Source organism: Musa acuminata, chromosome BXJ2-4 (assembly GCF_036884655.1).
Source record: "Musa acuminata AAA Group cultivar baxijiao chromosome BXJ2-4, Cavendish_Baxijiao_AAA, whole genome shotgun sequence".
NCBI classification, from domain to species: Eukaryota; Viridiplantae; Streptophyta; class Magnoliopsida; order Zingiberales; family Musaceae; genus Musa; species Musa acuminata.
Window position 1 is genome coordinate 3,164,734 of NC_088341.1, and position 13,281 is coordinate 3,178,014.

General features: G+C 37.0%; 1 protein-coding gene and 1 pseudogene across 2 annotated transcripts; one reads left to right on the forward strand and one right to left on the reverse strand.

Moving 5' to 3' along the window:
* Positions 1–938: 938 nt before the first annotated feature.
* LOC135581781 (peptidyl-prolyl cis-trans isomerase FKBP16-1, chloroplastic-like) lies at positions 939–5,703 on the reverse strand. 2 transcript variants are annotated; one of them, XM_065102849.1, is made up of 8 exons: positions 5,549–5,703; positions 3,651–3,815; positions 3,443–3,477; positions 3,233–3,326; positions 2,151–2,211; positions 1,948–1,993; positions 1,444–1,514; positions 939–1,264 (listed from the first exon to the last, which is right to left on the reverse strand). In XM_065102849.1, the coding sequence occupies exons 1-8, from the start codon at positions 5,611–5,613 to the stop codon at positions 1,187–1,189; spliced, it is 615 nt and encodes a 204-aa protein (XP_064958921.1). In that variant the 5' UTR covers positions 5,614–5,703; the 3' UTR covers positions 939–1,186. The 2 variants fall into 2 exon arrangements, with proteins under 2 accessions (XP_064958921.1, XP_064958922.1); XM_065102850.1 differs by having other exon boundaries at positions 3,443–3,484; positions 5,549–5,684.
* Positions 5,704–6,396: 693 nt separating this feature from the next.
* LOC135609509 (pentatricopeptide repeat-containing protein At5g64320, mitochondrial-like) lies at positions 6,397–9,308 on the forward strand (annotated as a pseudogene).
* The last annotated feature ends 3,973 nt before the right edge of the window (positions 9,309–13,281 follow it).

Below are 13,281 nucleotides of genomic sequence, written 5' to 3' on the forward strand. Positions count from 1 at the left end.
TTTCGTGTTTGAATCCTATTTTTATCATTTATCCTTGTAATAAAAAAAAATAACATCTTCGAAATAAATTTTTGAACCATAACTCTCATTTTTGAACCTTAATAACTATCACACCGATATTTAAGATTATTTATTTGATCTTTATCCACTTTAGCTTCTAGATTGATTCAAGAAAAGGGTGAATTTTAGTTTTTTGGAGATGTAATTAAAATTCTAAAACAAAAATAACTTGGTGTAGATATAAGCTATGTACGTTGCTTACAAGTTTATTACTAGATTTGATTCTTTTTATTGCTTTAGATATAAATGATATAATTATTATTATTATTTTTAATCTATTATAATATGTTATTTATAATTTTATCATTTTCTTTATAACTTTATTTATAATTTATCTAAGAACCCTCCATCTTAATCCTTTGAATTTGTGGTAATTGAGAAAATTATCAAAAATAACTTTAAGGTGATCATTAAGATTAAACCCATTAAAAGGAGTCTCAAAACCATTCACTTTGATAATTTGCATCACCCAAACAATTTGGGATAAGTTTCTTTCTCTTTTGTATGAAAACATTTTTTTATTTATTTCATTCCCAAATAACCCAATTCATTGTGTAGGTACAAAGCAAAAGGGAACATGTGATCAAGATAGATTTCTTATCTCTATGCCATACTGATCACACACCTCTCATTTGATTCTTGATACATCAGTCCATCTCTGCTGAATTACCAATTAGGACTAGTCATGATGAAGCAGGTGCATCAGTGATCTAAAGCAGAGTGCAATTAGGACTAGCCATTCTCTTTCTATGTATTCTTCTGGGAAACCTCTAGGTCCTTGCAATTAGAATGGGTATTTGCATTACCTTGCATGCTTTCCTTCCTGTGATTTGTTTCTTCGTATATAACTGCAAAAAAGTATGAACAAACAGCTGATCTGATCAGAGCAAGCAAACTTTTGAATAGTATGGTGGTATATTTTTGTGATAGTTCATTGTTGAGAAATGCAACCAGTTGAAGACTGATACAATCTTAACAATTTTCTTGGAGAATACGAGAGAGGATCCCCTCACAACACCTATAATTACTCCAACTTCTTCAGCAAAAGGATCAGAAAGAACAAGTAGGCCTCGGCGATGTTAGAAGTTGTTAGAAGTTTCTGGAACAGCCATCGAATGCTAGGGAATCAGAGCACCTTCAATAGCTGAACCTCAAAAACCAGTGGCTCATTCGCATGAGAAAGCAGACTCCTCCGCGGACCAAACTGCAACATGAAATATGTATGATTATTAAAGAATAATGATTGGCATCTGAGAAAAAGTGTTTTCTGTGATTCAGTTGGTTACAGATTAATGACTTAATCCTTAAATCTTATATAGTCCATGCCTACATAGATGTGAAGCTACTTTAACTAGTCAAGAGAAGACAAAGGAGAAAACATACCTCATCTGGGATCGGTTTCAGGTTCTCATTGACATATCCCACATCAGGAGGGATTAGAGCTCTCCGCTTTCCTGAAAAAAAAAAAACTCCACATAAATTTCAACATAGCAAAAAGACAGACCAGACTGATTTAGAGAAAAGGTCTAGAAAATTCCACAAGCACAGTTGTATGTTTACTATACTATTGATCAAGGACAGACAACATTTTGTATTGTGCAATTGAGCCATAATCTTTGTCAACGTCACCCAAAGTTTAAAAATCCATTCCTATATATCGTAAGAGCAGTTTTCAGTAGATGAATGCTGCAATCTGCAACCCACGTTTGTATGCACGTCACAACAGTTGTCTTTGTGTCCCTGTAGGCCTTGCCCAAGGCCACTCATGTTATGAGGGTAGGGATAAGGTTTGCACTTTCACTTCAAGGATCATGAGACCATTCAATTGGGATATACAACATAATCAAGTAAATATCTTTATCATAATTCAAAATATGAATTGCTCACCTCCAGCCTTCATGCCAACTATAACATCTTTGAGGCCTTGTATAATCTGTACAGACGGTGAGAGATATCATTCTTTCACAGAATCAAATAATAGATTTACACATGTAAATACTAATGAAAACGGTTGAAAAGTAAGTGTAAATCATACCTATAGTAATCTCATTTCAAGAAAAACAATTGGTATGACACTCAAGGAAATTAACCTGTTTTTCATCGAGAGGAAGCACCACAGGTCTGCTCTCCCCACTAAATTGGTCCACTGTGCTACAGATTGGTTTTAGACAGAGTATTAGATTGAATGTACACATAGACATGCAAACTGATATATTAATATTCCATTGCAAAAGCATTACAAATTCAATAGGCACTTTGATTTAAATTAGGTAAGACAGATGAAAAATATAAGGTTAAATAATGAGGCATGGAGGAACAGTGACATCCCCCATTTCTAGATTCTTGGGATACTGGAAAGTGTAAACCATGGTTCTCTAGACTGGCATGTACTAGATGATACATATCGGTCTGATAGCTTGTCAGGTTGGTGACACAGACAGACAAATGCCTCCCAAACACCGTGGATACTCAAATTACAAAAAAAATGCATGGCACGTTCTGGGTATAGAGACACTGGACTTGTACTGGTCTGGCCGGGGGCCAGAACGGATCCAATCCCCAAATTGTCAAACCATACTGTAAAAATGATTTTTCAACTTAAAAGAAATGTCTTCAAGAAGAAGGGAGAATGACCTAAAAAAGCCTCCCACTTCTCCTCTCTCCTGTCTTTTACAAACTGCAAATGAGGATATCTTAAAGACCGCGTATGAGAACAACAAAAGATCCAATACTATCAAGTTCTACAAAATTTCGTGTCTGCTAACTGAGATAGGATAGCAAGGTTGGTTTAACCTTGTGCTAAAATGTATATGTTCATGATCCTACGAGTAGATTAAAAAACAAACAGCTAATTCAAATATATAGTTTCAATACCATTGTAAACCGAGCACACAGCACTGATTCATTCTGATACTATTATCTGTATACCAGTATCAATTTGTTGATCGACATTAACACAACAGTCAATTATTCCTATATCTCGTATTGGTGCACTGAGGCATACAATACATACTAGTAAATGTTTACCAGTCAGATAACTATTCTGTTTATTGTTCCAATTACTATCTACCGGATAATTTTCAGAGAATGATCAATATTTAAGACCTTATAAAAAACCCATTGGACCTGGAAAATGTGCCATAGTAAGTAGAATAATCAATCCAATATTTACCTATGGACGAAATATCCGTTGGAACGTCGGCAAACATAGTTGAATTCAACCAGATCTCCTTCATGCGCTTCTGGTCCTTCCCCTTCAATGATATCTATAAATGGAGAAAAAAACATTAGTAGGCACAAACTACAAAAAGAGATGATCCAAGCATCCTGATGCTGATAACAATCCAGAAGCTACACACACACAATTATGTGGAAATACTACCTTGAATTTTCACACCACCATCTAGCTTCCGATACCTGGATACTTCAGAATAAGATATATATAATCAGTTTAAAGAAGTCAGAAATCACAATTAATAAACAAATAGTTTACTGTTTTACCTGAGTATTAAAGTATAAAAATGAAGAATCATATGATCCTTGACATATGAATTCACTGGAATAATATTCCGAATGCTACCTAATATTACCTGATTGTCTCAGAATCCTCTGCGTCTTTTGGTGGTAAAGAAAAAGCAGGATTAGCATAAACCAGAACACCAATTCCAACAAATGTCCTCCTTGATATTCTATATGATGTCTGAGGGATGAGACCTCCATATGAGTTTTTCACCCAAATTGCTCTTGCATCACATCTGTCCATATATCATTTTAACACATGATTGAATGAAGAGTACATACATTTTATACAATTGACAGTTAAGATTGCATAAACCATTTCCAAAGCAGCCCTAATTTCATAAGTTTTAAAGACATATAGTAAGTTGAATCGCTTGATCAAATTGCAGTCATGACCAGTGAATCAGCCTTTTTTATATTAGTATCTGTGAACCACCCAGCAATCCTCCCAGATTTCTGAGAAGCAATAATGACCAGAAACAAAGGGAAGTTGCAAATAAATTAACTTCAGTTAATATATGCCTTGTAATCAGAATGACGATTGTATAAATTATTGAGTTCGAGATTACTCACTATCACAAGTGGAAGTTCCAGTGAATGTAGAAGCATACGTAATCAGAAAGGCTAGGAAATGCCAAAAAGCTACAGAAAAACACATAGCAATGAGTAAACAATACTACCACCTGAATATCTGAAACTTTCACCAGAGTAAACTTCCTCCTGCTACTCCTAAGAGAAATTGGCCATGGTCCTAGAGCTCCAACTTCTTCTATGGTTTGATCCAACATCTCACACTTATTCGAGTGCCATTGTTGAGTATGTACTAGCAAGTGGATAGTCCATATGAGAAATGGAATGACCATGAGACACATGACTTATTGCGTTAATCTTTTGGGTCAATGGTGTTCCTTAGATGTGTAGAAGCCCTTTTCTATTAGGTGGTTTATGCTCGGATATTCCCCAACAAGTGGTATCAGAAACCATGATTTGAGTTGGGCTAACAAGAGGAGCTAGCTAGATATGCCGGCTTAAGATGATTTAAGTCAAATGATGTGGTTGTTACTGTCAAGTAGGAAGACGAAGATGGCCAGTCTCGAGAGACCTAAGGTGTGATGCTAGTGTAAAAGACAAAGTGTGATGTATATGTAGCAAGGTGATAATTTGGCTACTCTAACAGCAATGATGGTATATGTGTGAGGTTTGGTGCATGGATGAATCAAGGTTGCATTACCAAGTTGTTGGCAATGTGATTGAATTGATAGCATGTGATGTATAAGAAGCTTTGATCAAAGACTCACAAGCGAAAGGGAAGATGGATGGATATTCAATTGTTGATGGATGGAGCCACATATGGAGAAGAGTTCACCAGGGGAGAGGGGTGAATCTGGTTATTCATTGATGAGTGGATTGTCGAGTGGGTTATTCCCATATGGTATAGTTGCAAAATATGGTAAAAGGACATATGACATATGAAGGTACTGTGCTTGGATTGGGTGGTGTTTCTCATGCTTATCCCATTCATCCCAAACCTATTCAACTAAAAGATACCCCCTAAACCATTCCAAATAACTAACAGAACCAATTACCAGGAAGCAAAAAAAGGCAATCCATCTGAAATGACCTCTAAATCTTCAAACCAAAACTTGTTGGGCTCGCTAGCCATATTGGAATGGGCATCCACGACTCAAACACATCAGAGAATTCCCAAAGTTCACTGTATTTGGATGAACCTTTTCCAGCATAAACATGATGAATTACTTGATGCGTTCGTGTAACACCAGTGCATAGCAAAGCGAAAAGAAGAGAGAGACCCAAAGAAAGATCCCCAATTTCAAGCCCAGCTCTCGGCATCGTACCCAAAGGTCGACAGCACAAAGACTTAAAGAAAGAAAGGGAACGAGCAACAGCTGAGCAAGAAAAGGGAGACATTCCGGACGAGAAGGAAGAATCGAGAGACAGGAAATCCTACCTTGGAGTAAGAGAGGTGAAGCTCATCATCATGGAGGCCGGCATCCAAAGCGGGCAAGCTTTCATTTTTTTCCTCGGGTTTCTCCTAATTTTTCTGCTCCCTGCAACCACCAAGTGGCAGAAGAAGAACACGGGACTCGTCCCAAAAGATAGTATTGCATAGGACACCCTATTTTTCTCTTTTGTCTTTTTTTCTTTTTTATTTCTCTGGATTTTTCGTTAAGCTTCCTATACCGTAAATATAAATTAATGGGTGAATTTTTTAAAAAATATTTACATTTGTAAATTTTGTTCAGAGCACCCAACTTTAAAATAATTCTTATAAATTAATTTTTATAAATAATTATTTTTATCATTAACCTTGTTGGAGCCATCCTCGTCTCTATCCTGTGTTACCTTTGTCTTACTTGCTCATGGCTTGTAACTCTACCGTGAGAAACGAGGAGTACGAGACCCTGATAACCCTATCTTCATCGACCCTGTCAATCTCATCCTGCATGTCTCGTTCGTAACTCTTATGTAAGAAAATATAAGACACACAGGCTATTGTTATCTTTGCAGACTTCACTGATCCTCGTTGAATTTATTGTTCATAACCCTTGTGTAAGGAAAGAATGGTGGTTTTTGTCGGTCCCATGGTTGTGCATCTTGCTGATAGACATTATGCGAGGAACACCTAATTTTTTTATTTTTTATTTTTTATTTATCTTGATATACTTAGTCAAGCTTCGTATATCATAAATTATTATACAAATATAATCAGTTTCAATCCTATTGGGTCGGATCCGACCGACTTCAAATTAGAATTCCGGTCAGCTTCATAAGACACCGCTGCACATTATAATCACCGGTTCGCCATCTTATGTCCCAAACCTTCGCCATGGTCTAAAGCGCAGCAAGTCTCTACATGCCGCCGTCTTCGGTGTTTCGTTTCCCATGCCATGGATTTCCGTTTCCCCTTCCGCAGCATCCCGCTCCTCCCGTGCCCGCCGTCGCACCGTCACTCGCCCACCTGCCCTCCGCGGCCACCGCCCGTCCACCACGTCCCCCTCTGCCCAGAAGACCCTGTCTTCCTCCGACGGTAAGCTCTCCGCCTTCTGCGCCGCCGTCGCCGAGTCCGCCCGGCGCCGCATCGCCGCGCCTCTGCTCTCACCCGGCTCCAGCCCCTCCCGTCCCAGCCCATCCGCCTACAACGCTCTCATGAAATCCTTCTCCCGCTGCGGCGACGCCGACGAGGTCCTCCGCCTCTTTCACGAGCTCAGGCGCTCGCACCGCACTCCGAACGCCCTCTGCTACAATACCCTACTCAACTCCCTCGTTGTCGCCAACCGCCACGGCCATGCCGAAGCCTTGTTCGACGAAATGATAGCATCAGGTGTCGCCCCTACCACTTCCTCCTACACCATTCTTATAAAGTTGTTGTCTTTCTACCCGAACCTCATCGATTCGGCATACGAGGTCATCCGCTTCATGGTCCGGTCCGGCTGCCAACCGGACGCAATCACCTACTCGACCCTCGTAGCAGGGCTCTGCCGAGCAGGGAGAATAGAGGAGGCTTGGGGTGTTTTGGATCAAATGATGGAGGACAAGTTGCTGCCGACCGTCCAATCTTACACTTGTATCGTTCAGTGTTATTGCTCGGAAGGTAGGATCGAGGAGGCCAAAAGACTAGTTGGTGTGATGGAGAGTGTTGGATGTCAGCCAGACGTTGTAACTTATAGTGTCTTAATTGGGGCATTGTGCCAGGCTGGGAAATTTGGCGAGGTTGAGAAGGTTTTGAAGGAGAGCGAGGAGAAAGGATGGAAGCCAAATGAGTTTACCTATAATATCTATATGAATGGTCTTTGTAAGGCAGGTAAATTTGACGAAGCATTTCAGCTGTTAGAAGTCATGCGGGCAAGTGGATTGCATCCTACAATAGATACTCTCAACATACTTTTTGATTGTCTCTGCCAAGATTCTAAGGTTTGGGAGGCAAAATGTTTGTTGGAGAGGAGCTCTGAATTAGAATGGGATGTAGATGTCTTCTTCTATAACACCTTGATGAGTAGGTTTTTCGAGATAGGTGAGTTGGGTACTGTTCTGAAGCTGTTGAGCGAGATGTTAAAGAAGGGGATTGATCCTGACACTTGTACATTTACCATTGTGATCCGAAGCCTTTGCAAAGCTGGGATGCTTCAGCAAGTTAAATGCATTATCAACAATAAGGGTTTTGTTGCTGATGTTGTCGCCTTTAACACTGTGTTACATGAGTTTTACATGTTGGAAGAGTTAAATGATGTGCGGAAAGTTTATTCATATATGATAGCTGAAAATGTTACTCCAAATAAGTTCACATACTGCATCATGATTGATACTCTCTGCAGTGAGGGGAACTATTTGGATGCTATTGATCTCCTTCTTGGATCTTTGAGATTTGGGTTCTTTCCTGACCTGGTTATTCGTCTAAATAACTGGCTGGTGAAGTCTGGAAAGCTGAGAGAAATTTTAAACCTCGCTGAAGAAATATTGAGCAGAGGTCTAGTTATAAATGTTTCTATAATCACTTCGCTGGTCAGGGTATTTTGCAGGGAGGGTTATTGCAAAAGCAACAATGTTTACAGAGTTTGTCTAGTACTTGACAAAGTGCTGGGGATGAGATAGTTCATCTCAGGACTATATCACACATTTTTTATGAGTTTGCCTCATTGGACATCATTAGCTTACTGAAGGTACTGTCTTTCTGAATTGCAGAGCTCATGATATTGGACTTTGCTGTCTCTTTTATAACTTCAATTGATTTTAGCACCTTTCTTCATTCAATATTTTGTTTTATCTTGTAAATGATTACACACTAATATGATGGATTGATCTATTTTTTCAGGATCATACACTTTGCCTCAGTTTCTGTGTATTAGGTCGAGTATATAGAAAAATATAATGTCTCATGGGAAATTAAGATACAGAATTAAAAACGTAATTTAATCGTTTGTTTCGTCAAATAACCCATTCACCCTAGATGATTTTATATTATTAGCTACTCTTTAGTTACAGCATCGCCCTGCCTCATTCAAGTTTTTGGTTTTTCTCTTTTATCAGAAATAGAAACCTACAGTGAGAATACTTTTACAAGAGAATATCGTAGACAAAGTATTTGATGATGTTGTATATGCCTTAGAGGCCATAATTTAAAGCCTTAAAAATAGAGCATAAGCTCCATTGTTTTGATTAATAAAAGTCATATGTGCATAAGAAAAGATATAGATGATATGGAAATCCCAGTGAGATCTAGTACTTGGTTGGTAGTGCCTTATCAGTTGGCACAAGTGCGCAAATCTTATGTTAGAGAGGTACAAGCACTTAACATTATTGTCTTGGTGGACAAATGCCAAGGCCAATTTTTGACCTAACTAGGTTGGCACAGTATCAAGCCATGCATGAAAAGTATTGGTAAGCCCCTGGGTCAGAAAAACAACATACATTAGGTATTCAGATGTATTATCATATTCTTTAGACACTTATTGCTTAGCCTTAGATCAAGATGAGAATCGTTACGAGTAATTCATAAACAAGGTAGGAATTTGGTATATTTTCTCAATTATGATCTTAGCTCTCGATGTACATCATCCTGTTTTGTTTTGTTCTATTCTGTTCTGTTCTATCATTGTCATATATCACTCTTTCTTATACCTTTAATAACACATGATCTTCTTGTATTTTTTAAATAAAAAATGCAGGTACAAGCTTGACTTGGACTTCATACTAATTACTGAAATGTTTGTTACAAGAGAGAATTTTCAGGATTCTCAGCTTCAGGGGGTTTTTGAGATACATATTTCTTCTAGAAATAAAGGCTAGTTCTCAATTATTTGAGAAATCTTTTTTTTTTTTTTTGTATCTATCCTTATTTTGAAACAAAATTTCTCATTTTATCATCTTTCTTGTTTGTTAGAGTATTAATCCTGTTTAGTGTTTGCAGGGTATATATGATGACATTGTGGATTCCTCTTTTGTTAAATTGATTTTGCTACTGTTAAGAGGAGGTAATCTATTATTTCCTCAGTTTTTCTTTTTGAGGATGCTTCCAGCAACAATGTTCCAATTCAAATGCAGTCATCATCCATTCTGCGGCTACCTTCTGCAGGAATATGTGCCTTCTTATACAAGTTCTATTTTCCTTGCGCAGGAGATAATGGACTATTGAACCAAGAGGTTCGATCTGCTGCAGTACAAGTCTTGGTACTGATCATACTTTCCATGTAATCCATGACCAGAAGATCCTCAGTTTCCTATCTTTTATATTTGGAATGGTGTCTTCCTGAATAGGTAACTGAACTGGCATTCTCAGAGTGTGACCTGATTTTTTGCTGCAAGTTTTTAAGCATATGTTAAAATGATGATTATTATGATTATGATTATTATTGTTATTGTTTATTATTATTATATCTGAAATTAGATGGTCATGCTAGAATATATATATATATATATAAGTATGTAACACTGTGAATTGGATGATTTTAAATAATTGGAAAAGTGATTTACTAATATTTTTAGTACCTGTGGTTTGCATGCTTCATGAAGTGTATTGGATGATAAATAGTTTTTTTTTTAAATTAAATTGCTTCAGCTGGCGGTGTCAATTATTACACAGTACTGTATTCCTTAAGAGTCACCAAAGCAGATGATAGGTAATATTATCACTGCTGTTATAAAATACACATTAATCAATCAATTGCTTTTTTGCCTCCATAAAGACTGTTTGTACCTCTGCAGTTCACTTGAACTATAATCATATTTCAGGCTGCATGGAAGAATGATCAAAGCAGCATCAATCCGAAAAAACTGTGGATTTATTGTATGATACTGCTCTGATTTCTCGTGGATTCTCTCTGTAAGTCATCTTGGCTTCCTCACATTTTTTGTTTTCATAAAATTACTGCTTCTTTTTGCTTGTTCCTAACGATCAGATTTGATTTGGCCTGACAACCCTGCTGAATTGGGAAACAAGATATATGAGATGATGGTGATCAATCTCAGCGGAAGATCAGGAGATCAGAATCAGAATTAAGTGGTAGAAGGAGTTGACCAGGAGGCAAGAAGCTCTGAATCTGGATCTTCAGAGGTGACAGTGGTGGATGTGGTTTGAACCATCGGAAGTGAGGATGGAGGATGATCCATGGAACGATTAAGCATCTTCTAGTAGGGAATTAAATTTTTGAGGATTTGGTTAAAGGAGTTGACAAGGGATTTTTATGTGTAGGATGAGGGCATCAGTGTAGTCAGTAAGATGAATTCGACAGGTGACATTTATGAGAAGGATGCAGCCGCTCTTGTGCTGCATGTATTCATATTGTAGCCTACAGCTATTTACATCTCAAAACATTAGATAATCATTTTGGAAGAAAATGGTGATGGCATCTTCCAGGAATCTGACCTTGTTATTACAATTTTGAGTCCTCTGCTTCATTGCATCATACTGATAACTACTAACACCATGTATGACAAATGTCTGGTGTGATCCAAAGGCTTCTCACTGAGTTACATGTCAGTGAGTTAACAGTAAAATAGATGTATTCTTTTTTACTATGAACTTTGTAGATAATAAAATTCAGGTGGGAAATATACATAGCTGATGTTGATTTGTGGTTGCTTAATCAGTTTAGGAGTTTGATGCCTTGAGATAACAAGAAAATCTTCAGAGGATTTGACACTGAGAGTTGAATCAACTCTGACCCCATTTCAGAATCTGGAATATGAATATATATATATATATATATATATATATATATATATATATATATATATATATATATATATATATATATATATATATATATATACAACTTTTGAAAATGTGCTATATTGGCATTCTTTAAAAGGTTGTCTTCAAACAATCTTGACCTGAGGGTGTGTTGGGTGTTGGGAAGATCCCAGTGTAACTTGATTCAACTGCAGACAGATGAGACCTCAAACTGGTCAAAAATCTCCACTGTTGCAAGTCTATTGACAATGCAAAGTTTTTGGATACAACTTTTTAACTTGTACTAGAAGTGGCACTTGCATGTTAATATGGATCTTCTATGGTTCTCTATGATACCTCAACTCAACTAGCTAAAGTTGCATCTTCCTCAACTTTTTCTGTTCTATTTGTGAATTGAGAAGCAGTTCTTTTATTACTGCAACATCCTGATATTTTCCTTATTGATGTAGTTCATGTTAATTGGTGAACATCTCAGATGATAAAAGTGAACTTACACATTTGTATTATTTCTTTCTTTTTGGAACATCTGTAGTCTCATCACTTTGTGCATTTAGTTCAATAAACTGAGTCATGTTTGTAGTCATATGTTCGGTCTCAATGGTCTTTAATCTAAAACTTCTATCTTCTAAAGTTTGTCTTTATTACTCAAATTCTATCTAAACTTACATCAATCAGATCAAATATGATCAATAATAAAAGTTTCGATATCATACCCCAGATGAATAAGCTAGATGATTTTGCTAGCACATTGACGGTCAATGTAAAACTAAAACATTGCAAGGATCGATATGCGAAATGCGCTTAAGAAGATTTTAAGCTTCTAACAGAAGATTAATATTCTATTTTGTATGTAAAGAATCAGTAATAAGAAAAACAAAAGTAATACATAAGATGCTGTTGTTCACATATGAACATCTCTTTGCTCAATAAAAAATGATACATGGACAATTCTGTTGGCTGCTTATAGTTGGATTAGGCATCTCTTTTGGCAATTAATACTGAGCTTTTCTGGTATCATTCCACTGATAAAAATCTATCAGCACTAAGGATGAAACAAGTTCTTCCAAGATGAGACACTTCATTGGATTGAAGCCTATTGTTATTTCCAGGCATTTTCTCTTAACTGTAGGAGGTAACATATTGAGGAATATGTGAAGGTTAATAGGTTAATTTCTTCATCTGTGAAAATTATAGCAAGCTAATCGTACATGCATGATTTACAATTTTATGAAACCAAGCTTTCAGTAGTTTTCTTTCATTAAAGAGAAGGAACATGGTGCAAGCAATTAATATATTTTTACTACTTTTGTCTTGTTCTTTATCACATCAATCTTCAACTAGATAATGAAGTTAAAAAAATACAGGAAAAGAACCTTAATGCTTAAGAATCATGACATCAGATAAATAATTGTTCTGATGTCTTATGGAAATTTATCTCATGTAAATTAAATTGTTTGGGATGTAAGAACAAATTGTAACATTTCTACAACAATATAATTTTCTATCAGATAGAGTTATTACCTATCTTGTTCATGTCACCATAGAAGACAAGCTTGAGAGTATGGCAACAGGAAAGATTTGTGAAGGACCAGAAACAAAAGCTCATTAATCCAAGCATCAAAATTTGGTTTACCTACAGACTGTGTAGGTCAATGAACAAAGCTTTTATGTAATGGAAAACTCATGCAGATAGCAGATGAAAGATCTTTCTTTGGCGATCTCAACTCAAAGTTTACACTCAATTGGGCTTTTGCCGAGACAAAACTAAGAGGGAGTACAGAAGCAGAAAAGAGAAGGGAAAGATCAACAGTAGGGCAACAACATAAGTCATCAATGATCACGGCTCTTGGCTGAGAGAACTTGGTGGGATTGATGGCTTTGGTGCATCCCGGACCAAGGAGAAAGGCTTTGCTATAAAGCTAGGCTTGCTATCCCCAGCCATTACGACCACGAACTTTGGCTCCATGTCTAAATGCACAATCACAGGCTTCTCC

What these genes read in the sequence shown, in the direction of transcription:
- LOC135581781 (XM_065102849.1), bottom strand. Translation starts at nt 5,613, where the DNA reads ATGAAAGCTTGCCCGCTTTGGATGCCGGCCTCCATGATGATGAGCTTC. An exon ending in TGGTGGTGTGAAAATTCAAG is followed by an intron (nt 3,327 to 3,442) that starts GTAGTATTTCCA and finishes CTCCATTTATAG; the next exon opens with ATATCATTGAAGGGGAAGGA. An exon ending in TTCCTCTCGATGAAAAACAG is followed by an intron (nt 1,994 to 2,150) that starts GTTAATTTCCTT and finishes CCGTCTGTACAG; the next exon opens with ATTATACAAGGCCTCAAAGA.